Source organism: Lagenorhynchus albirostris, chromosome 21, assembly GCF_949774975.1.
Source record: "Lagenorhynchus albirostris chromosome 21, mLagAlb1.1, whole genome shotgun sequence".
NCBI classification, from domain to species: Eukaryota; Metazoa; Chordata; class Mammalia; order Artiodactyla; family Delphinidae; genus Lagenorhynchus; species Lagenorhynchus albirostris.
Window position 1 is genome coordinate 1,830,187 of NC_083115.1, and position 26,302 is coordinate 1,856,488.

Consider the following 26,302-nt stretch of genomic DNA (forward strand, 5'->3'; position numbering starts at 1 on the left):
AGTGAGAATCACAGTAAAAAGGCAATAAATCTATAATAATAACTGATGTTTTTCACACAAAGGAATCTGTTTTTTCACTCAGTGAAAGAATTATCTGAAAACTCATATTCAATATGGAACAGAGGTACATAAGTACGTTGCTGACTGTAACTTTGTTTAATCTTCTCAGGAAGCAATATGAAAAATATATCAAACTATAAGGCTATTTCAACTATCCATCTTAGACATTTTTGAAATTAATCAGTCAAAAAATATTGTTACTAGGTGGAGGCCATCATAAATGTCATAAAACATAGTCTAACATATCGATTAAGGCATGGAGCATACATGTACACACACATGTATGAACCTATAAAAATATATCTAAATATATACGAAAATATTTCAACTACAAAATAAATGAGGATTATAATGCTGACCTCATGGGGTTGTTTAGAAAACTAAGTAAGATAATATATAAAGGGAGTGCACATAGCAGGTACTCTATAAATGCCTCTACTTTCTTTCTCCCCCTTCAAGGGTTTAGTTAATCAACATTTTAATCCAAGTCTAATTACATATAGTTGTCAAGGGGGTGTAGGGAGAGGGTGAGCTTGAGATCACAACCTACTCTGAGAGGGAAGGGAAGGAGATCACACGTGCTTCCAGAGAGCTCCCCAAGCCGTTCCAGTACGGCTCCTCTCTCGACCCTTCATGCCTCTCCTTACATTGCTTGAGTTCAACAGGTGTTACAGATTTTAACAAATACCAACTTGTTGGGAAAACTAACTGGAAAGGATTTTGGAGGTTTACTACAAACCTCTCCTTCTAAGGTGACATATGGTGGTGAGCAAATAGTATTTAAGGTCGTACAGTTATGAGACTAAGTAGAACTGAAACTCTGCTTTCTTGGTGCTAACCCAGTGCTGTCAAAGAGTAAGAGGTTAAGGTACAGACCAGGTAATGTAAACACTTACTAAACTCAGTAAGAACAAACTTATGATAACTCACTTAAGAGTAAAGCATCCTGTGAGGAGAAGACAGGGAAAAAAACGTTTTATAAATGTGGCAGAAGATACACTGGCAAGAAAGAGGTTAAGTAGAGGCTTTGGAGTCTGGTAGCCTGGGTCTCAGCCCAAATTCCTACATGTGTAAAACTTTAATAAAGTAAGACCGCATGTTTAAAACACTTAGCACAATGTTTGGAACAACGCTGGAACATGTTTGGAACAGCAGTTTAATAAATGTTAGCTGCTCGTATTACTAGTATTACTGTTACAGATCATAATACCCACAGATGGCTATAATCTAAAGGTAAGTTATCATCAGTGTTGTAATTTAATAAACAAACACAGCTGTGAATAACAGGGATTTAGGAGGTAACCAGTCATCTACATGCACAAGTCCTCTACGAATGATAGCTAGCTGTTCTATTTTGAAGGAGAAAGAGTAATAGCTGTAAGGTCTGTGACAAACAAGGCAAAGTGTTACAGAAAACGTTGTAGGTATTGATTCACTGATAAGAAATTAGTGTTGGGAGAAGGCTCTCCCCACTAAGATGCTAAAAGACAGTGGAGGCCAAGGATGAAGGGGGTAACTCAAGGTACCCTCACCATGGGCTCTGCATGACTGCCTGCTGTTTTCTACAATTCCCATTCCTCCTCCTTCTCTTTTTCCACTTTTTCTAAGTATTTTAAAAAAGTATTCATTATCTATGCTCCTAAGAAATGATATAAAAATGTCTCCTTACGTTTATGCTTAATTATGCTCTAATAATCACCCTGGTATTTACAGTGTGCTGATCTCCCTCAGCAGCTTTAAAAATTAAAGTTACGGGAAGAAGGGTAGGATATGTAAAACTATCGTAACAATTTTGACTCTCAAGACTGACTCACACCTGGGAAATGCCAAATCAATCAGGCAGAATAAGCAAAGAATCTGTAATATCACATAAACTGTGAAACTATTTATAAAATTGTCAAATCCCTCACAAATGACAGAATATCACAGCTCTAAGAAAAAGAAAAGACATCATATGTCTGGTATTTAAGAAACATTTCCAAAAAGGAAAAGAATGAGAGGATTGTCACAATAAAATATAAAAGTAGCCCTTGCCAGTGCAAGCTACTGGTTTAAAAGTAGTTTGGACAAACTGCCTCCTGCAACACTCTTAAAACTTACAAGCAGAAAAGTGATGTTTTGTTAAATTTGCAGATTCTAAACTCTCAAAATAATTGAATTGTTCATAAAATGGATGACTTCCTATCAGAGTCACAAGAAATAACAGATTAAAAAAAAAAGCCCTATCAATTGAATCATGATGGATCCTACTGTTTTCCTCATACCAGTCAATTCTTTGAAACATTAGCTTGTAAAAACAGGGTAAACTCTACTAATATAAGCATGACTATGAAGTAAAATTGTCTCGAAAGGCTGTGAATAAATCGTGACTTTTTTTAATCCTCTAGTTTTAATTAGTGATTAAAAAGGGAAAATGGTAGGACTTTGGTATCATTTTGCCAGAAGAGAAGAGCTAAAGACGGGAATGCTATTACAGAGAGACTATACTTTTGGGCAAATTTGCCCGTAAGTGGAAAAGTGGAAAAAAGTACTCTTGAAATGAAATGGAATAACACACTTTCACTTTTCAAACCACAACTCAAACCTTTGTTTAAGGGAATCAAAATCAAGGTAAATAGAGAAAACCGGTGTCTAAGCTGCTGCCACGTGCCTCCTACCTGTTCTCTGTCTCCAGTTCATTCTTGCGTAGGCTGGCATCATCTAGAAGGCTCTGCAATAAGGCGATTTTTTCATTGTCTGAACCCTCTTGGTTAATTTTTAACATCTTATTCTCATGCTGAAGACGAATAAGTTTCTCCCTGAGAGCAGAAGAAAAACAGATTAACGTAGTTATCAAAATCCAGCTATGCACTGTTATAGATTTAATACATAGAACAGAAATGAAAAACAAAGTACCTGGAAAAAATTTAGCTCCTGTTATAACTGGCTGAGACATTACATTTCAGGTCTTAAGCACTTTCTTTTTAGAATGGACAATCTGAAGATAACAGAATCCCCATATAGCATGACTTGTAATGAATGAGGTTTCAAAATCCTCTTTCCTTTCTGATTTAAGCATTTAAGCTGTGAATGATTTAAGCACTTAAGCTGTGAATGCACCTATGGTATTTGTTCTTTGGTTCTCGTCAACAAAACATCATCTCTAATGCTATGCTCTTACATTACCAATAATTTGGTGGCAAGATGTAACATTCAACGAAGAATGCCTTCAAGACATGCAGTCCATCCATTCCTGTAGATACGGTAAACCTGTAGTCTTGTAACAAGACAGATTATCAGAGCCAGGTTACTAGACTGCATTGTTTGGGGCTCTTTGCGTGATGCCAGATGCTTACACTGAGGACTGCTAAAAGCAAGAGCCACACAAAAATTGCCACTGTGAATACTGCAGGGATGATGTAATTGAACATTAATTCACATGACGATATCATTGAAGATATACGTCTTGAAGATAGAATTCGTCCTTTATGTTAGAGAGGGTCATCTCTAGAGGGCCGCATGAAGAAGATATTACTATCCATACCAGATGCTATGAAAAACTGTGCTTCTCATGGAAAAAGAAAAAACAAAAGCGAAATATCAAACACAAAAAAAAACATTCTGCTCTTATTTTGTAAACACTGTAAACCTTATAAAGTACTTTAACTTTTTCTATTGAAAAGATGAGAGTCAAATCTGTAACCCAACTCAAGCAGTTACACAGAACTTGATATATTTTGTAAATTGAAAAAAAAGACTTCAACATATTTGTCAATTACAAAGTAAAACAAGCTCATTGTAGGGTGAAAAAAAGATAAATGAGAAGAAAATACAAACCCTCCATAACCCTGCAGTGCAAAATAATTACTGTTGAAATACAGCCTTCTAACTTTATGCATACGTACAAACATGCAAACACGTAAAAATGAATCTCACAGTACCTGTTACACTGGTATCTGCTATTTACACTTAACTTTTCACAATCTTTTCATAGCATTAAATTTTATACTTTAATATTTTAAATGACATGTTAAAGTATATAGATGATCATTATTTAATTCATGCCCAATTATTGGGCATTTAGATTATTACCAATTTTGAACTTTAACATGTTATTAATGATCAGCTTTATAAATATCCTTTTGTGTATATCCTTGGGTATTTCCTCAGAATTAATTCTCAGACAAGTAATTTTTCTGTCAAAAGATAGGCACATTTTTTAGACAACATACACATTCTGCCAAACTGCTCAAAAGAAAAGTTGTACAACCACAAGAAAAAAAAATTTTTGGTAATTATGTGTGGTGATGTATATTAACTAGACTTAATACGGTAATCATTTCACAACATACACACATAGCAAATCATTATGTTGTATACCTAAAGTTGTTACACAGTTATATGTCAATTATATCTCACTTGAAAAAGATTGTATCACTTTAATCTTTTACTCCTAGTTTAAGAGGTTTCCAATTTCTCCACACCCTTAACATCAGTGAAAATCATCACTTTTAACAGATTTTTGCAAACTGGAAGAGCAAACTTCATTATGCATCAAGAATACTGACCCATTGTCTATGATAATACATTGAGAAATTTCATCCTTTGTACTATTTCATTTTCTTGATAGCTCTTCTAGACATATTCTAGACACAGAGAATTTTTTTTTTTTTTTTTTTTTTTTTTGCGGTACGCGGGCCTCTCATTGTTGTGGCCTCTCCCGTTGCGGAGCACAGGCTCCGGATGCGCAGGCTCAGTGGCCATGGCTCATGGGCCCAGCCGCTCCACGGCATGTGGGATCTTCCCGGACCGGGGCACGAACCCGTCTCCCCTGCATCGGCAGGCGGACTCTCAACCACTGCGCCACCAGGGAAGCCCCACGGAGAATATTTTAATTTGTATTGCGTAATACTCAATAAAAACCATTTTATTTGTTGAATTTTTATCATTGTTCTTTTGTCTCAGAACTTAAAAATCTAACTGCATTACCTATAAGCTTCCTCAAAATTTGTTTTTTGGACATAACCATTTATTTATAAATATTCATAAAAATAAGTGTATTTATTCATTCAACAAATTTTATTGGTCCAATAATAAAGTACCATGTCAGATGGCAGAAAAGTAAAAGGTATACAAGATGCTTCCAGAATTGGTGTTCCATTATACACCTTTTGTCTGTCCTTCTTAAACAAATGCCGACAACAAAAACCTTTGTCTTCATTTATTCAATAATTATTTCAATGCCTATTGCAACTTTCACAGTTTATAAAACTTTTACACAACCATTATTTTAGTTAATACCTCCAACGATGTTATGAAGGATCAAGGCTAGTGTCAATTTAAAAAGGGGGCAAATTAGCCCCAACAAGGTAAAAGCAATATTCAGGATTACTCATTCACCTTCTGATGGACAGCTGGTGCCTCCCTATCAATTTTTCATTCTTAAACATAAAGCCAGGCATATATTGAAATAAATGGAATATTTAAAATGCTATGACTAAATACAAATGTAAGTTACTATTGAGGGAAGAGTAGTAGAGATGAGGAGATGCTTCCTCCTGTCTGTACATTCTGTCTTTCCCAGACCATTCCCTGTACTTGAGTAATAAATCTTAGAGACTAATTTTTTTTTTTTTCTGTATGCGGGCCTCTCACTGTTGTGGCTCTGGATGCACAGGCTCAGTGGCCATGGCTCATGGGCCCAGCCGCTCCACGGCATGTGGGATCCTCCCGGACCAGGGCACGAACCCGTGTCCCCTGCATCGGCAGGCGGACTCTCAACCACTGCGCCACCAGGGAAGCCCGGGACTAATTATTTTGCAGGCTGATGGCTAAGCATAACCTTTGTCTTTGGGCCACGTGGTTTCACTGCTAAATGTCTGCTGAGGATGCCCAAGCACAGATATATTAGTTTACTGAGTATATGTGAGACACTGTCCTCCCAAAGAGAGAAATCAAGTCTCTGTGGGGACAGCTGAAGAAAGCCCCTAACATCCTAAATCATGGACATCTAACCTTGAGTTCGTGTTGAAAGTGTTAGCGATAAAGAAAAGGAACTGGTCCTCTATACTACAGAGTAGTACGTTTTCTCCAAGAATATTGTGCAGTGTGGCTGTGACCTTCACCATCTCCTTACCTGATTTCAGGTGTGACGATCTCTGCTGCCAGACTATCTGAAGATTCCTGACTTCCCAGAGGCATTAACCCTGTAAACAAACAATCATGGGTGCAAGGTTAAGAGAGGGCACAGCTACCTCCTTTAGTTCCTATATGAACTCCTACTTTGAGCATTAATTTTAACAGCTAAAATCTTTAATTCAAGTAAAAAACCATGTCACACTTGCCTTACATGATTGCCTTACAACATTATTATTATATCATTTTAACACTTTTTAAGGGTACAACTGAGTGGCACTAAGTCCCATGTTGGCGCTAAGGCACTATGTTGTGGAACCATCACTACTATCTATTCCCAAACTCCTTCATCACTCAAAACGTAAATTCTGGAACCATTAAGCAGTAACTCCCCATTACTTTCTCCCTCAGCTCCTCGTAACTTTAATCCCAACTTCTGTCTGTCTAAATGAATTTGCCCATTCTAGACGCCTCACACCAGTATTTGTCCTTTTGTGTCCGGCTCACTTCACCTAACATAATGTTTTCAATATTCATCTATGTTGCACCATTTATCACAACTTCATCTCTTTATATGGCCAAATAATATCCCATTATACATACATATCACATTTTCTTTATCCATGTATCTGTCTATGGACACATGGGTTGTTCCCACCTCTTGGCTATTGTGAATAATGCTGCTATGAACATTGGTATACCAGGATGTGGTTGAGTCCTTGCTTTGATTCTTTTGTATATACACTTAGGAATGGAATTTCTGGATCATATGGTAACTTTTTAAAGAACCACCAAACTCTTCCGCAGTGGCTGACCCATTTTACGTTCCCACCAGCAAGGCAGGAGGGCTCCGACTTCTCCACACCCTCACCAACACTTGTCACTTTCCTTTCTTTCTTCTTTTTTGATAGTAGCCATCCTAATGGGTGTGAAGTGGTATCTCACTGTGGTTTTGCTTTGCATTTCTCTACTGACTAATGATGTTGAGCACTGTTTCATGTGCTTACTGGACATTTGTATATCTTCTTTGGAGAAATGTCTATTCAAGTCCTTTGCTTGTCCGTGAACTGCAAAGGACTTTTGCAGTTTCTTTTTGTTGTTGAATTGTAGAAGTTCTTTATACACTCTTGACATCAATCATCTATCAGATAAATGATTTGCAGATATTTTCTCCCATCTTGTGGGTTGCCTTTTCACTATGTTGATAAGTGTTCTTTGAAACACAAAAGTTTTTAATTTTGTTGAAGTCCAATTTACCCATTATTTTTGTTGCCTGTGCTTTTGGTATCAATTCCAAGGAATCACTGCCAAATCCAACATCATGATGATTTTCCTCTATGTTTTTTAAAAATTTTATAGCTTTAGCTCTTACATTTAGGTCTCTAATCCATTTTGAGTTCCTTTTTTGTATATGGTGTAAGGGTCCAACTTCATGCTTTTGGATGTGGACACACAGCTTTCCCAGCACAATCTGTTTGAAAGACTTTCCTTTCCCCCACTAAGTGGTCTTGACACTCTCGTTGAAAATCAATTTATTGCATATGGGAGGGTTTATTGCTAGGCTCTCTATTCTACTCCATTGGCCTATATATCTGTCCTTATACCTACACATACTGTTTTGATTACTCTAACTTTATACTAAGTTTTGAAATCAGGAAGTATGAGTGCTCAAGCTATTTTTTTTTTCTTTTTCAAGATTGTTTTGGCTATTCGGGATCCCTTGAGATTCCATATAAATTTTAGTCTGGGTTTTTCTATTTCTGCAAAAAATGCTGTTGGTATTTTGATAAGGACTGCACTGAATCTGTAGGGTTGTCTTAATATAAATTTATTTATGTTATTTATTTTTGGCTGCGTTGGGTCTTCATTGCCGCGCTCAGGCTTTCTCTAGTTGCAGTGAGCGGGGGCTACTCTTGGTTGCGGTGCGCGGGCTTCTCATTTCGGTAGCTTTTCTTGTTGCAGAGTATGGGCTCTAGACGCACAGGCTTCAGTAGTTGTGGCTCACAGGCTCTAGAGCGTGGGCTCAGTAGTTGTGGCTCACGGGCTTACTTGCTCCGCGGAACATGGGATCTTCCCAGACCAGGGCTCGAACCCGTGTCCCCTGCATTGGCAGGCGGATTCTTAACCACTGTGCCACCAGGGAAGCCGCCTGTAGATTGTTTTTGGTAGTACTGTCATCTTAACAATATTAAGCCTTAAATGAACATGCGATATCTTCCCATTTAGGTTTTCTTTAATTTCTTTCAGCAGTGCTTTGTAGTTTTCAAGGTACAAGTGTCTCCCTGGTTAGATTTATTCCCAAGTATTTTATTCTTTTTAATCCTATTGTAAATTCGATTGTTTTCTTAATTTACTTTTCATATTGTTCATTGTTAGCGTATAGAAACGTAACTCATTTTTGTGGGTTGATTTTATATCCTGTAAATTTGCTGAATTCATTTTATTAGTTCTCAGAGTTTTTGTGTGTGTGTGTGTAATTTTTAAAGGGTTTCAACATATAAGATCACGTCATCTGCAAACAGAGATGATTTTAGTACTTCCTTTCCAATTTAGATATTTTTTTCTTTGTCTAATTGCTCTGGCTAGAAGATCCTATACTACATTGAACAGAAGTATAGAAGGGCTGGTTGCAGGCATCATTGTCTTATTCCTGATCTTAGAGGAAAAGCTTTCGGTCTTTCACCACTGTGTATGAAGTTAGCTGTGGGTTTTTCATATGGCCTTTATCAAGTTGTAGAAGTTTCCTTTCTAGTTCTCCTCCTAGTTTATTGAGTTTTTTATGATGAAAGGGTGTTGGATTTTGTCAGTTGCCTTTTCTGCATCAGTTGAGATGATCATGTGGTTTTTTTCCCCTTCATTCTATTAATGTGGTACATACTACACTGATCTCTATGTCTTTCCATATGTGAGTTTCATGCTGTTCAATTACAGTAGTTTTATAGTAACTTTTGAAATCAGAATGTATAAGTTCTCCAACTTTTTATTTTTTAAGATTATTGTTTTGGTTATATAGTGGCTCCTTCGTTTTTTTATATAAATTGTAGAATCAGCTTGTCAATTTCTACAAAAAAGTCTGCTGAGAATTTGATTGGGATTGCATTGAATCTTTAGACCAATATGAAGAGAACTGTAGTCTTAACTACAGTGCTTTTTCCAACATCTGAATGTGGAATGTCTTTACATTTATTTAGATCTTTAATTTATCTTAGTAATGATTCATAGTTTTCAGTGTAGAAATCTTGCATTTCTTTGTTAAACCTATCTCTAAGCAGTTTATTCTTTATCATACTATTATAATTTCATTTTCAGATTGTATACTAGTACTACATAGAAATATAATTGGTATTTGTATACTGACCTTGTATATTGAGACCTTGCTGAACTCATTTATCAGATCTATGATTTTTTACATCCTCTTTTCCTTTCTGGATGCCCTTTATTTCTTTTTCTTGCCTGACTGCACTGGCTAGAACCTCCATGTTGAATAGAAGCGGCAAGACTGAACAGCCTTGCCTTGTTCCTGATCTTAGGGAAAAGCATTTAGTCTTTCATCATTAAGTATGAGGTCAGCTGTAGGGTTTTCAGAGACATCCTTTACTAGGCTGTAGAAGTTTCCTTCTATTCCTAGATTGCTAAGAGTGTTTATCATGACATTTACAAAACAGAAACAGACTCACAGACTTAGAGAACGAACTTATGGTTAACAAAGGGGAGAGTGGGGGGCAGTGATAAATTAGGAGTTTGGGATTGGCAGATGCAAGCTACTGTGTATAAAACAGATAAACAACAAGGTCCTGCTGTATAGCACAGGGAAGTACATTCAATATCTTGTAATAAACCATAATGGAAAAGAATACAAAAGAGAATGTACATAAATGTATAAATGAATCACTTTGCTGTCCACCAGAAACTAACACAACATTGTAAATTAACCATACTTCAATTAAAAAAAATTTTTGAAAAAAGAATGTTTATCATGAATGGTGCCACCTACTTTTTCAACTTAATGATACAACATACCCAGCCCTCCACGGCAGGCATATATAAGATATACTTCATTCTTTTTAATGGCTCTAAAGTATACAGTTGAATGAGAATGCCATTCCTGTACTGCTGAACTTTTATGTTGGTTCTAAATTTCACTATTATAAATGATGTTTTAGTTCATAGGGTAAATTTTCAGAGCAAAAATGCTAGCTCAAGGATATATACATGAGGGACTCCCCTGGTGGCACAGTGGTTAAGACTCTGTGCTCCCAATGCAGGGGGCCCGGGTTTGATCCCTGGCCAAGGAACTAGATCCCACATGCATGCCACAACTAAGAGTTTGCATGCCACAATTAAGGAGCCTGCCTGCTGCCACTAAGACCTGGTGCAACCAAATAAATAAATATTAAAAGAAAAAAAGGATATATACACGAATAAGGTTTAAAGGTAATAAAGAAACACGTGAAAGCTTACATAAGATGGCCTCCCTTTTCTTGATGATACAGGACCTAAGAATTAAAGCATTAAGGTTCAAGGCTAGAGTCTCAAAATTTTGGGAAAACTCATGTAGAATTGACTAGAGATACATGAAAGAACTACCAAGCAGCAACAAGGATCCAATTATGATCAGAAATAATTTGTCTTTTGGTGAGGACAGTCAAGAAAGATGTATAATTTTCTCAAAAGCAAAAATAAACAAGTGGAACTACCTCAAACTAAAAAGCTTCTGCACAGCACAGGAAACCGTGAAAAAAATGAAAAGGCAACTTACAAAATGGAAGAAAATATTTGCAAGTCAGTTATCTGATCAGGGGTTAATATCCAAAATATATAAAGAACTCATATATCTCAATAGCAAAAAAACCCAAACAATCCAATTAAAAATGGGCAAAGGATCTGAATAGACATTTTCCCAAAGAAGACATACAAATAGCCAACAGGTACATGAAAAAGGCTCAATATCACTAATCACCAGGGAAATACAAATCAAAACCACAATGAGCTATCACCTCACACTTGTTAGAACAGCTATTATTAAAGAGACCAGAAATAACAAGTGTTGGTGAGTATGTGGAGAAAAGGGAGCCCTTGCGCCCAGCTGATGAGAACGTAAATCGGTGCAGCCGCTATGGAGAAGAGAGCTGGGGGGTGGGGGTGGGCTAAATGGGTGAAGGGGGTCAAAAGGTCCGAACTTCCAGGTATAAAATAAGTCACGTGGATGTAATGTATAGCATGGTGTACATAATAATACAGTATTGTATATTTGAAAGTCACTAAGAGAGTAGATCTTAAAAGTTATCACAAGAAAAAAATGTTTTTCAACTATGTATGGGGACAGATGTTAGCTAACTAGACTTACTATAGTGACCATTTTGCAATACATACAAATATCGAATCATATTGTACATGTGAAACTAAGAGTATAATATTATATGTCAATTATACCTCAGTAAACAAAAAAGAAAAGGAAAAAACCAGAAAGATACATAATTTTTTTTTAGCTGGCCTTGGTAATCTGGAGTACAGAATAAAACTAATTAGGGCTTGAAATAAGTCAAGAGGATAAGGAAAGACAGTGGTGATGAGAACACAGTTGAAATGGCTGGTATGCAGGCTGGGTGAGCTGGAAAAGGTGGTGATCAGTAGACGATCAGCAGAGACTACAGAGGGGGCTGAAGGTGGATGGAGCAAATGAGCAGGTTTGGTAGAAGGAGTGAGGAGGGGAAAAGGAGGCTGTAGTCAGAGGAAAAGAAAAATTCTAGTCTCAGGTAACTGAAAAGCCAAGGGTTGGTAGTTGGAGTGGGAGTGAACAGAGGGTGAAGCTCTGTAAGTCAGCAACCAGGTCCTGCATCCCTCGAGTGGTAGAAGGTAAACCCTCAGCTAAGTGCTGCTCCTTTCCTGTGAGAAGGAGAAGGTTTCTACTTTGGATGATAAGTCCCTTAGTGAATTGATACCCACCTCACATCTCAGCCGAGAAGAATCACTGATGTATAAAGTCTGATACACTTCTAAAGAGGTCACTAAAAACTTTTCAGGTGTATTATTAACAGAGATGATTTAACAAATGTTTATGCTTTTGATTTAATAAAACCCAAACATTTAAATTTAATTAAAATTAAAAAGTAGGCAAGTAAATCCAGTCCCATAACTACAGTCATAAAATCGGGTAACAGTTCAAAATCTGTATCACTCTCATGGCCTCTTTACCAAATTCAAGTTCTCGTCTTTGGCGCAATCATCTTAAAATGAATCTAATATTTTTCCTGATACTATCAGAAATAAGTAACCTTGCTTGGGCTACTGAAATGTTGCTACCTTGAGTTGTGAGTTGCCCTTCTTGAGCCTGAACACAACGAAGCTCTTCGATGGTTTCCTTCAGAGAATCCCTTTCTGTTCTTAACCTCTGGAGGGACATTAAGAATGAGGAAAGTTAGCTTCAAGCTTTACGAGTTTACTCATCAGTGGTCTTTGCCTTACCTAATAGAATGATAAACAGTGGTGAACATGGACATGTTACACCTTTTGACCTTCTACAGAAAGATCACAGAAGGAAACGATTACACGATTTTTTTCCCGTTTGACAATATTGAGTATCTACTACGTGCAAGGCAGGATCCTATCAGTTAATCATAAGAAACAAAACCACCTACTCCATCGTTAACAATGAGTACCTTATTATGTAAATAACTTTCTTTTCATGAAACATAAAAGATAAAACAGCACAAGTCATGACAAAGTAAAAGTATTTTTAAAAAAAGCTTCAAAATATGCTGAAATATTCATAAATCATGTATATTCATAAATCACGACAAAGTAAAAATATTTTAAAAAGCTTCAAAATATCCTGAACAACAAAAAGAATTGTGTCTTCATATAGAAAACAGAAAAGCTACATAAATTTCTAGAAATTCACAAGACGAAGGAAAAGAAGCAACAGTGGTAGAAAAGTTAAATATATTAAAAAGAAATTAGAATAGCAATCTTTTATTTTAGATCTATTTCTGAAACACAAATGTAAATCTTTTATAATTAAAAAAAAGATCTCAAATTTTCAAATTTATAAATAGAAGCAGAAATTAATGTAGGCAAAACATGAATTAAATATCATTTTCTTAACCTCAGCACTGCTCAAAACCAAAATACCTAATATATATACTCACATCCTTTTCTTTTTGAAGACTGTCAACCTTTTCTTTTAGCCGCTTATATTCAAAATCTAATTTATCTGCTTTCTTCGATTCTTCAGATAATCTATTTTGCAGTTCTACTACCTGTATAGAAAGGTACCATTAATTTTTATAATTTGAAACATTAGAAATCATTATTATTTTCTTCTACAGATCTATGAAAAGTCTCTCCCCAAAAAATACTCAAAAAAATACACATGATACGGGAGCCTAACCCAATGGAGAGAACCAGGTACAAAAATCTGCCCAGATACTATGGGTTCTAAAACCAGATCATCCAGAGGAACAAATGTTCAAAACTGTGAAAACCTACAGGACTTCCACTTCCTGTAACACAGGAAACTGCAGTCTGGGAACCCTTTTAGCATGAAGCAAAAGAAATGCTAGGGGGAAAGAATACAACTGCCTCGCCAGGCTTATAACAAAGTAAGGGAAATCCTCAGGGGTTAAAAGTGGAGCAGGAAGTTTGTGAGGATGCTATGGGCAGTGTGAGATGCCACCTGGCAATACCAGGAACCCAGGCCTTTAAAACTATCGGGAGGCAGGCTGCTGTTAAACTACCTTGGACTCTAATAAAAGGTGGTGAGTCTGTAAACAGGTAGGTTAGGAAAAAAAAATCCATCAGCTGGCAAAATCAATAAGGAAACTTGCCCATCTTAAAGTGAGTGTTCTGGGCTTTAAAAAGTGTAACTTGAAAATGTGTAACCACAGCCTGCAAATGCATGGATTTATGCTTGAATTTTTACCACATGCCTTGACTGGCAAATCCTAAGGCAAGCAATTAATTTAAAGTCGTCCTGATTGGTAATGCCGTGGAAAATCTGGCATAAGAAAAACATACATTGTCTGGAGGAACACAACCTCAACCAGGTCCCCAGTATTCCCAAAGGTAAAGATGAGCCAAATGACAGAGCAAAATCTAAAATTACAAAAGTCTTAAAGAAATAATACACTATGAACAACAGTCAGCAGAAAAACATTAACAGCACTAACAACAATAAAATAGTAGAATAAGACCTCTAAGGATTTCAAATTGGAGTTACCAGACATAAAATCCTAGGTTTAATACTTTTAAATAAAGAAATCTAAATTATAAAAGGAATAAAAGACCACCAAATATGATCAAGCAGGTTTGAAAGAGCACCCAAAGAGAAACTGCAGAAAGAAAAATATTATACTGAAAAATAAAATATATTAAGCTCCAGATCAGAAACAGATAGAGAATTACTGTATTACACTACAATAATTGTAAGTGCAGATTTCTTTTTTATTTATTCTGTTTGTAATTCACTGTTAATACTAAATCTGATGTCCTTCATCAATTCTGAAAAATATTCAGCCATTCTTTCCTTCAAATAATGTCCTACAATTCTTTCCATTCTTTCCTCTGAAACTCTAATTAAATCATTTCTTATTTTAATTTTATACCCTTTAATCACATTTATAGTTTCTTTGGGCTACATTTATTTTTGGTAATTTCTCAGTCCAACTTTGTTATATGTTGAAAATTTTCATAATGAAATGTTGGGGAAAAATGTATTCACCAAAAAAAACTTGCCAGACATTCATGGTGTACAGGGTTGCTCTACTAAAACTTCTCTAATTTATTATATTAAGCTAGTACAATTTTTTTTTTTTTTTTTGCGGTACGCGGGCCTCTCACTGTTGTGGCCTCTCCCATTGCGAAGCACAGGCTCTGGACGCGCAGGCTCAGTGGCCATGGCTCACGGGCCTAGCTGCTCTGTGGCATGTGGGCTCTTCCCGGACCAGGGCACGAACCCGTGTCCCCTGCATCGGCAGGTGGACTCTCAACCACTGCGCCACCAGGGAAGCCCGTAAGCTAGTACAATTTTGATGCCAAAATCAGAAGACAAGGAAAGCACGAGATAGAAAACTTTAAGTAGACAAATCATAGAGGCAAAATATTCCAAGTAAAATGAACAAAGCAAATTTAACTATGTGAAACCACAAATAAATCTGCTATGACTAAACTAAGTTTATCTCAGGAATGCAAGGATGGTTTAAACATAGAAATCCATTAATATAATTCATCAGATTAATAGAAAGAAGAAGCAGCATAGGAGTCTCTCAATAGGTGTAGCTGATTAAATTCAACATTCATTTAAGATAAACACCTGTGCAAATTAGGAATACAATGAAATTTTGTTATCCTAATGAAAGGTGGCTACAAAACCTATAGCAATCCTTACAATATACTGGTAAAACATTTAAAGCACTGTGTATGAAATCAACAAAAAATCGTTGCCTATTATTATTGCTTCTATTAAAGGCTGTACTAAAGGTCAGACATGTTGATTAAGAAGAAAAAAAGGGTATGCCATAGAAAGAAACAAAATGGCTTTTATTTGTACAAAATATGACTTCTGCCAAAAGAACTAATAGACATTATTAGAAATAATATGGGAATTTGGCAAGATTGTAAAACCAACATATAAAAACCAATTTAATCACATAAATGAGCAACACATTGAAAATGGTATCTTTTCTTTTTCTAACTGCATTTACAAAAGCAACCAAATACATAAAGTACTAAGAGTAACTATAATATAATATGTGCATGATATTTATAAGAAAATTATAAAACTTAATTGAAAGACACTGAAGATCTAAATAAATGGAAAGATACTATATTCATTGATAGGAACATTTACTGTCATAAAGATGTCAATTCTCCCTAAACTGATCAACAGATTCAATGTAATTCCAATTTCCAAAGATTTGGGGTTTAAAGGGAACGGAAAGGTCCAAGAATAGACAAACAATTTTGAAAAAGAACAGGGTGCGGGTATCTGTACTACCCAAATATCAAAGTTACTAAAGATCTATAGATGATAAGAGAGTGTTTTGGTGTTAGAGTAGACAAACAGACCAATGAAACAGAAGAGATCGCCATAAACAAACCCACATATAACATGGTAACTTTAGATATATGATAAGATAGAATTGTAGGGCACTGCAGAAGAGACTGATTATTAAATAAAAGCTGCTAGGTTGACTGGTTGTCCACAAAGACGAAAAATATCAAATGGATCCCTACCTCACACCCTATATGAAAATCAATTTCTTGTGGATTAAAGACCTAAATGTACAAAACAAACTTTAAATCTCTGTAAAGAAAACAGAGATTAGTGTTACATCTTTATATAGGAAATGACTTCTTAACTGAGACATAAAAAGCACAAATCATACACCTGAAACTAACAAAACACTGTAAATCAACTATACTCCAATAAAATTTTTTAATAAAACGCACAAATCATAAAGAAAAAGGTATTTAAAGTTCATCATGTTAAAATTATCAATCTCAAAAAAAGTAAAAGGACAGGTCACAGACTGCTAGGAAATAAAGGCAACATGTGACAAAAGATTAATACCAGGAACAAATAAAGAACTTTTAGAATCAATAAAAGAAGTAATCCAACTTTAAAAATGAATAAAAGATAAAAATAGGCAGTTCACAAAAGAAATGTGATCAGTAAATATATTTGCAATTAGGGTAACGCAAAGTATAATCATAAGGAGACATCATTTCAAATCCATCCTTCAACTGGCAAAATTTCAAGTCTGATAATACTATGTGTTGGTGATGATGTGGAGCAACAAGAATTCATACAAACTGCCTGCTGGTAATAAAATCACAGTGGAGGACATTTGGCAATATCTAATTAAATGAAGACTCTCTAAGGAAGATATTCCACATAGTTGTAAAACTTCCACACATGTATCGAAGAGGACATGTTTAGTACTATTCACAGTGGCCTTTCTTGCAATATTAAAGAAAAAGACAAAACATCCTATATGTCCTTCTCCAGAAAAATGGATAAATGTGGTATTGTCACTCAACAGGATACTACAGATTGGTACAAGTGAATGGGATAAAGCTACAACTATCAACAAAACAAATCTCACAAATACCACTGAGCAAAAGCAAATCGCAGAAGAGAACTTTCACTATATCATTATATAAAGTTTTGAAATGTCAAAAGTGTTGTAAGTTTTTAGGGATACACACACACATATATGTATGTGTGTGTGTATGTACAGGGAAGAATAAAGAGATGCGTAGGCACAAAACCCACAAAATAGGCTAGTGGTTACTGCAATGAGGAGGGGGAGAGTGTTTTGTTTATTAAGCATGGATACTTATTGTATTATTTTTTTACTTTTGTGTATTTCTCAAGTATTACACAATAAATTAAAAATAATAAATAATAAAAGGATCTGCTATAGAGACCAACCAATAAGCCCTGGATAAGAACTAAGTTTCATAGGTGAAAAACCGAATACCATGAAAACAAGTCAGTGGACTCTGATAAGCCAGCGTTACACTGGAGAGCTCAGCTGGAAACGGCGTTAAGAAATTGTGCTGCTCTCCTTACCTGTCTCTTATACGTCTCGAGTTGACTTCGAGCCGCGTTGGCTTTTCTCAGCTCCTCCTCTAGGCTAACTGTGTTCTGCATATACATAGTATTCTTCTCTTCTAAGAGTTTAACCTGACGCCTCAAATCACCAAGATCTTCTAGCTTCTTTTTATATGATTCCACTTGGCCTTCTAGTTTAGACACTTTATCAGAAGAATGTCTAGAATGAGATGGGAAACCAGAAATCACACACACATCCGCAATGGTAAAGCTGCTGTAGGCAGTGCTAAACCAAGCGGATTGCCAGGAAGTAACACGTTCTAATGAAATTATAAGACCAAAGGTGAGTCCAGCTTAGTTTTTTGTGCAGGTTCAAAAGTATGACCAAAATTACAGCAAAATTTATAATAGACAACATTATAAAATTTAAGGAATGCAAGTAGGAGGGGGTAGCCAACAGAGTCACATGTAGCACAAAAGCAAAATGAATTGTACACTGTCCAAATAATTTGGCAATTAGGCTGTTATTAGTGACCAGAGGAACAGCTGTTTTGGTGGAGCAGTGGGGCAGGCAGTGGTGAATTTTAGTGGGTTAAGGAAAGAATGTAAACTTTACCTTGTGTAATCTAAATTTGTTCTGGAGGGAAGGAGAGAATAATAGGTCTCTCACTTTTTCTAAGATAAGAGGGACAGAAACATATAAATGTATGCTAAGGAGGCAGATTCAAATGTGAAGGGAAATGATAACTGATGTAGCACAGTCCCTGCAGAAGCAAGAAGGGTTGAGACCCAGAGCATTGAAGGATAGCACTGGACAGGAGGACGAGTAACAGGTCTGCACTCTAGAAGCAAAAGAGAAAAGATGGGCGCGAATGCAGGAGACACAGCACATGGAGGGTCCATAGGTCATGGCCTCGCTCCTCAATGCAGGAGACGATGTCATCTACTGAGACTGAAGCACAGGAGAGGTGTGGTGGGGTCAGTCAGGTGAGAAGAGTTATGAAAATACATAGCAGCTATGAGAGAAACGGGAGACAGAGCAATCTACGGATGAGCAGTAGAACAGTGGACCCGTGCTAGGAGCCCACACGGATGGGCAGTAGAGCAGTGGACCAGTGGGAGGAGCCCACACGGATGGGCAGTAGAGTGGTGGACCAGTGGGAGGGGTCCATACGGATGGGCAGTAGAGCGGTGGACCAGTGGGAGGGGCCCACACAGATGGGCAGTAGAGTGGTGGACCAGTGGGAGGAGCCCACACAGATGGGCAGTAGAGCGGTGGACCAGTGGGAGGGGACCAGTGGAGAGTAAGATCACTAGTCTGCAGTAGGACAAAACTACCTCACTGTGATTTTCCCTGTTTGTTCTCAGCATTCAAAGAGCAAACGCATAAAACATAGATGGTTGGAATGATCCAACAGAGGATAGATTACACAAGCAGAATGGTGCAGAAACGAGGTGGCAGGGAGTGAGGTGCCCAGTGAGAGAACAGTTGAGTCCAGCAAGGAAATGAGCCATGTGTGTGGGTGTGATGGTATCCGAGAAAGAGGAAGACCAAGTGACTGAAGGACGCAAAATTAAAGAACAGGAGTAGTAATGAGAAAAGCTCAGAGCTACGCACGTATGAAGTGGTGGCCAGAGGTTAATTTCTATTTAACAAACATTTATATACAGCACTTATTTGCCAAATACTGTTCCAAGTGCTTACAAATATCACCTCACTTAATTCCACATGTCAGTCTGAGGTAGGTATGTGTGTTATTTCCATCTTACAGATGAGAAAATGGTTCCATAGAGGTTGACTAAACGGCAGCACTGGGATCTGAACCCATCTTCCTGTGCTCAAAGACCCTAGAGTTTGTAAAATCGGTGGCAGAACTGTTCTGGGGGATCACAGGTGTGAGATTCTACAAAGATGGGAAGGTTGTCTACCTAAGAACGTCTATTTCATCTTTTAGAGACTGAGCGTCATCTGCCAAAGCGGTCAGTTCATCGTTCTGCTGCCGAAGTTCAGACATCTCCTTTTGTAACTCTTCACAGCGTATTCGATAGTCATCTTTGGCTGCTTCAAGTCTGTAACCGAAACAAAACAGACCAAGAAAGCACTATTTACTGTCTAATAATTCTCCTTAGAACAGGAAAAGTAAGTAAAAAACATGAAAATAAATTCTTCTTGGATTTGTCTCCTACTTTTGTGACCATACACTGTATTTCCAAGTTTTAACTATCCTGGAAACGGATTCTACTGCTCCAAGACTTGCAGAAAGGTAACAACGGATCGCCATTCCTCTACTCAGAAAGTTAGACGCCAAAATATAGCAGCTATAATTTATTTAAAGTTTTATTTTCAATGATGAAATTAACACATATTCCTTTTGAAAATTCACAAGATGCAGAAAAGCAAAGAAGATAAAAATTATGCATTGCTCTAGACAGATACCTACTGTCAACATTTTTGGAGTATAACCTCCAGTCTGATTTCTATTCATAGATCTCTTCCCCCCAAAATATGGATAATATTGTTCCTAATTTATATTAATTTGTTTTGTTTAACATACATCCTTCCTTTGGATTTAAAAGAGTCTTTCTCATGTCACAAATATTTATCATTGATTATTTACTTTTTTTTTTTGCGGTACGCAGGCCTCTCATTGTTGTGGCCTCTCCCGTTGCGGAGCACAGGCTCCGGACACGCAGGCTCAGCGGCCATGGCTCACGGGCCCAGCCGCTCCGTGGCATGTAGGATCTTCCTGGACCGGGGCACGAACTCGTGTCCCCTGCATTGGCAGGCGGACTCTCAACCACTGCGCCACCAGGGAAGCCCTATTTACTTTTAATTTTATTTATGTAAGTATTTAATGTAAAGAAATTCTTACATTTTATGTAATTCAATTGATGAATCTTACACTTCATAGTTTCTACTTCTTTTAATTTTTTTTAACTTTTTATTTTATGTTGGGGTATAGCCAGTTATCAATGTTGTGATGGTTCCACGTGCCGAGCAAATGACTCAGCCATACATATACAGGTATTCGTTCTCCCCCAAACTGCCCTCTCATCCAGGCTGCTACACAACATTGAGCAGAGTTCCCTGTGCTCTAAAGTAGGTCCTTGTTGGTTATCCATTTTGAATATGACAGTGTGTGTACATGTTGATCCAAACTCCCTAACTATCCCTTCCCCCCACCCTTTCCCCCTGGTAACCATAAGTTCTCTAAGTCTTTGAGTCTGTTTCTGGTTTGTAAATGAGTTCATTTGTATCATTTCTTTTTAGATTCCCCATATAAGTATAGTTTCTACTTCTAATGTGCAATTAGAACTTTTTTTTCCTTCTAATTCTTTGTTTTCTGTTAGTATTTATACAGTTTCATTTTTAACATTAACGTTTTCAATTTCCCTGGAATTCATTTGGGTATATGATGTAGTACAGGAATCTAACTTTTCCTGCCAAAATATCTACCAACCATTCCAAAACTGTTTAACAAATAATTTAACCTTTCCCTATTGATTAGAAAATGCCATCTTTATCACATTACGTATTTTTATATATACTTGGACTGGTTTCTGGATCTTCATTTGTGTCATTGGTGTCTATTTTGCTGCACTGGTACCAAGCTATTTTCATTAGTATATTAGTACTTGGGTGTGGCCAGTATTCCCTCATTATACTTTGTTCTCAAAACGTTTTGGGAATCTCTTGTTCATTAATACTTCTAGATGAACATAAAATTTGAATTGGAATCAAGTTCAAATTATATAAGTTAAGAAAAAATGGCATTCTTACAATGTTCCATTAAAAACACCTAAAAATATGTTCTCTCTCTCCACACAGTATTATGTTTTATGTATAACTTAGAAGTTTTTGTCATCTAACTCCTTCATATTACTTAAATTTTTTTTTTTTTTTTTTTTTTGTGGTATGCGGGCCTCTCACTGTCGTGGCCTCTCCCGTTGCGGAGCACAGGCTCCGGACGCGCAGGCTCAGCGGCCATGGCTCACGGGCCCAGGCGCTCCGCGGCATGTGGGATCTTCCCGGACCGGGGCACGAACCCGTGTCCCCTGCATCGGCAGGCGGACTCTCAACCACTGTGCCACCAGGGAAGCCTGTACTTAATTTTTTTTTTTTATTCTTCACTTAAATACTTATAAATGGAAGTTTTTCCTGATGATACTAACTAGTTATTGGTAAAAAAACTTATGACCTATGCAGCAGTCTTACATTACCCTCTCCCTGTTAAATGTTTATTGGTTCTAAGAACTTCTGAGTTAATTCTCTTATATTTTCTGGGTGGACACACATATTATCTACAAATAATCATCGTTTATTGATACTTTTTGTCTTCCGAATATTTTAATCTCATTTCTTTTTCTTATTTCATTTTCTAGAAAAGTAATAACAGCGAAATCTTATACAGCATCTATGTGCCAGGCAATAGTCTCAAAATACTTTATATAAAAAAAAATACTTTATATATATTAACTCATTTAATGCTCACAAAAATTCTAGAAGGTAGATAATACTATTATACCATCTTATAGTAGAGAAAATGGAGGCATGCCCAAGGTTACACAGATAGTAAGTGGCAAAGCCAGGATTTTTAGAATGTCTAGGAAAATATCAAATAATAGATTAATACTCATCCTCATTTCATCCTTAACTTTACTGAGAATTTCATGTACCAAGCTTATTTTATATTTTTCTTTCTCCTTTACCTTATGGATTGGAGGAGTTATAATACATTTAATAGTTACTGTAATAGATTTAATAATACTCAACAGGTTAACAATCCTGGGATAAAGCTTACTTTAGTACTGGATTGAATTTGCTACTATTTCATTCAGGAATTATTTAAAGAATACTCATAAATGAGATGTCAGTCATTTGAAAATAATAGTAATAAACCCATTATGTTAATATAGACAACATACTGTTTATGAAAAATAACTGTATTTTCTAAAACCAAAAAATGGTGAGGAGAGTGGCAATATTTTTTATATTCTGTGACTCAAATCATCTGGTTTAGTAGAAGACAGCTGGGTTCCCATAGGTGTTTCTACACTGGTCTGCTGTGATGGTTTTTTTGGCTGCGGTATATGAAGGAGATCCAGCCAAGCACAGAAATGCAGTTGGAAAAGAGAGGGCCCTGCAGACTCTCTGAGAGGGTCCTCGGATCACACTCTGAACCACAGGTATAGACCATAGGGGATGGATTGTTTGTCTAAGGTTTCTGAGAAGACTAAGAAAATTTGTTTATTTTTTCCTGTCAAGGCCAAAAAAAAAAAATGCAGAAACATTTCATGGGGAAACAAAGGACTGAGTCACTGCACAAGTAAAAAAAACCTAATTGATATTTAATTTCTCCCAGTTTTGACACTGAAAATCTATGGTTGGGTAAGAAACAGGCCAGGATATGTTTTCTAGTAAATCACAACACAATATTTTATCATACTGCCAAGTCCTTCAACTTTGGGGTTCTATTTTGTCTTGCAGGACACCAAATTTTTCCTTTTCTTCTTTTCCCTTTCACCATCCAATCGCCAACGGGCCCTCTTCCTTCTTTTTGGCCTTTTCCTCTCCCAGAAGATGTGTCTGGAAGACTGCCCCTTTACATCAGCTCGCCCTTTAAATAGGCTTGTCTCTATAACCCACGCACCTGGCCTTTATTTTGCGTTTCTTTAAACTGTGCTCTGGAAAGGGCAACAATCTCTAAATTCCGTGCCTGTTTATTATTTTGGCATTTGGTCCTTTAAGAAGATACACTTACTTTGAATTCCTATCCCTGCAGTTTGTGATCTAATTTCCTCTTTTGTTTTAAAGTAATTTCCGATTTTGAGTGAATTTAATCTTTGCAGCGACCGCTCCAACTCACCCTCAGGCCCCTTCGCTAGTTCTTCCTCTGTCTCTGAGTTTTTTCTCTGTCTGCCTTTACTTGCCTCAGAGTGCCTGGCAGGATGGAGGTGGGCTGGTATTTGCTTCCTTCCTTTCACTCACAGTTATTGTTCAGTTGGGGCGTTCTGTCTGCAAGTCATACTGAGGGTGAGCATTCATAGATTTTCCTAAATGAGCAGTTATTTCATGTCGTGTGGGAAGACTTTTGGGAAGTGGCTAATTGCACAGCCTCCCTGGTCTGCAGTTACCCAAAAGTCCTAACACTATATTCTTAACTTTAAAAGACATTACCCTGTGCACCTCAACAAAGAGTAGCCCCCGCTCGCTGCAACTAGAGAAAGCCTGCACGCAGCAACGAAGGCCCAACCCAGCCAAAAATAAATAAAATAAATTTATATATAAAAAAAAGATATTACCAAATCTAAAAAAATGAGATCTGAGTGAGTTGTCCCTTACCGGAATGTTTCTTCTTGGAGCTGTTCTAACTGAGTCTGGAGCTGCAGATGCCTTCTTCCTGCTGGACTATTAGGATCTTCTATAGAATCAGACTGATTCAGCCTTTCCATTAATACCTGATTCTCTGCCAACAGACTACTTTTCTCCTCTTGCAATGCTGCAACCTGTTAGAATATAGGAAGACAGTGGTTATTTTCTCCAATTACACTGGAATCCGCATAATCACGTGTGAATTACCATTACGAATTAAAGCCTGTTTTTAAAGAAGTACAAGCAACCTCCACTTAAAACACTGACATTATTTTGGAATATTGCACAGGCAGAGCAATACGTAAGAGTAAGCAAGAATTCATTCTTTACTTTACATTTGAAAAGGTAATTCACCAAAGAAGATATGTAATGGCAACTAAGCACACAAAAAGATACTCATGATTAGTCATTAAGGAAATGCAAATTGAAACCACAATGTTATATCCATACACTTACTCCCACTAGAATGCCGAAAATCAGAGAGACTGGCTGTACCAAGTGTTGGTAAAGATGAAAACAGATGGGAGCTTCACACACCTGTTCAGCACGTGAAATGTTCCACAGGCTGTGAGAAACCGGTTCGCATTTTCCTAAAAAATTAAACATGCAACTACCACATAACCCAGACTTTTACACTTAGGTATTTATTTACCAAAGAGAACTAAAAGCATATGTCCACACAGAGACGTAGAATGTTTACAGCAGCTTCATTTGTAATACAGAAAAACAAACGTTGACCAGTAGGTGAATGGATAAATAAATTGCAGCGCATCCATACAACAGAATACTATCTGACAAACAAAAGAATTAACTATTAATACCGATTACATGAATGAATCTCAAAATAATGAAAGAAGCCAGGCAGAAAAAGAGTACCCTGTGTATGACTCCTTTCATATGCAATTCTAGAAGACACACGCTAATCTACAGTGACAGAAAGCAGAGCCGGGACTGGACGAGGATTAGAGTCATGAGAACCTACTATCCTGATTGTGGTGATGGTTTCGCACGTTTATACATGTCAACATGCATCAGAACTGTACACTTCAAAGATGAGCAGTTTGTTGTATGTCAACTTCATCTCAAAAAACTGTAAAAACAGAAGTCGCCTGCCATTTCTGATTCTCCCTCTCCACCCCCATTTTCTCTGGAACTTGTTCCAGTTGGGCTATTGCCCCACCATCCTCAGGATCAGCCGACCTTGGCTTCTGTGGCTCCCAGGACACCTCCCTCTCCTGGTCTGTGTGCCTCCTCTTTACTCCAGTCAAGCCCTCTTCACCTCCCTGCCTCTGGCCCACGCATGGCTTTTCCTTTCTAAATACATTGATGGCTTCCAGCTTCTGGGCTGTCAACATAATTTATCCACTGACAGCTCGCATGTTTCTATTTCCAGCCTGGAACCCCGCACTGGGTATCACGTCCAACTGGAGGTCCACCAGGCATCTGAATTTAACCTGTCCAGGTGGGACTCTCATTCCCCCACACCCCGCCCTGCCCTCCCACTGTCTTCCCCATCTCAGCGATGCTAACTCTGTCCTTCCACTTGCTCTGGCAGGATCTGTCCCATCTCGTCCTCACACCCACGCTCACTCTTTCAGCAAACATCAGCGGCTCTGCCTTCAGACGGATTTCAACCACTTCTAACCGCCCCTCAATTCTGATTTAAGCCAACCTAATTTTTTGCCTGATTATTGCGAAGGCCTCTGAATTGGTCTCCTTGAGTTGGCCCTCACCACCCAGCAGCCACCATAATCCACTAAAATAAAACTCGGATCACAGGACGTCTTTGCTCACAAGCCTCCGACGGCTTCCCATTTATTTACGCAGCCTGTACCAAGGCCTGTCAGGCCTCTGCAGACGGACTCCTCTCCCCAGGCTTCACTCCTGCTGCCCTCACCTTCGTGCTCCCGGAGACACCAGCTGCCCCACGTCAGGCCTGTGCGCTGAGCCTGGATGAGCCTTGCAGGAAGCCTGGGAGGCCGCTTATCCACCCTCTAGGATTTACTAACTTGCTGCCTCCCCGGCGGCCTTTGCTGACAACCCAGTCAGAACTAGTTCCTCCCACCCCGTGCCCCCGCCCCCCCGAGTCCCCCTTTCTCTAGAATACTTATCAGCAGCACACAACAGACCGTATTCTTATCCTGTTCACTGTCTGTCCTCTTTATCGCATGCAAGCACCTTGGAGGCAGGGATGTTTT

The 26,302-nt window shown here is 37.7% G+C and overlaps 1 protein-coding gene across 5 annotated transcripts in view; it reads right to left on the reverse strand.

Moving 5' to 3' along the window:
- The window catches only part of HOOK3 (hook microtubule tethering protein 3), a 129,041-nt gene that overhangs the window by 52,771 nt on the left and 49,968 nt on the right, over positions 1-26,302 (reverse strand). For all 5 annotated transcript variants that reach the window (XM_060136287.1, XM_060136286.1, XM_060136288.1 and 2 more), the window contains 7 exons: positions 24,075-24,238; positions 19,661-19,801; positions 17,750-17,951; positions 13,323-13,433; positions 12,478-12,565; positions 6,176-6,245; positions 2,718-2,858 (listed from right to left, as the gene is read on the reverse strand). In XM_060136287.1, coding sequence (XP_059992270.1) covers positions 2,718-2,858; positions 6,176-6,245; positions 12,478-12,565; positions 13,323-13,433; positions 17,750-17,951; positions 19,661-19,801; positions 24,075-24,238 — 917 coding nt within the window. The remainder of the gene's footprint in view (positions 1-2,717; positions 2,859-6,175; positions 6,246-12,477; positions 12,566-13,322; positions 13,434-17,749; positions 17,952-19,660; positions 19,802-24,074; positions 24,239-26,302) is intronic.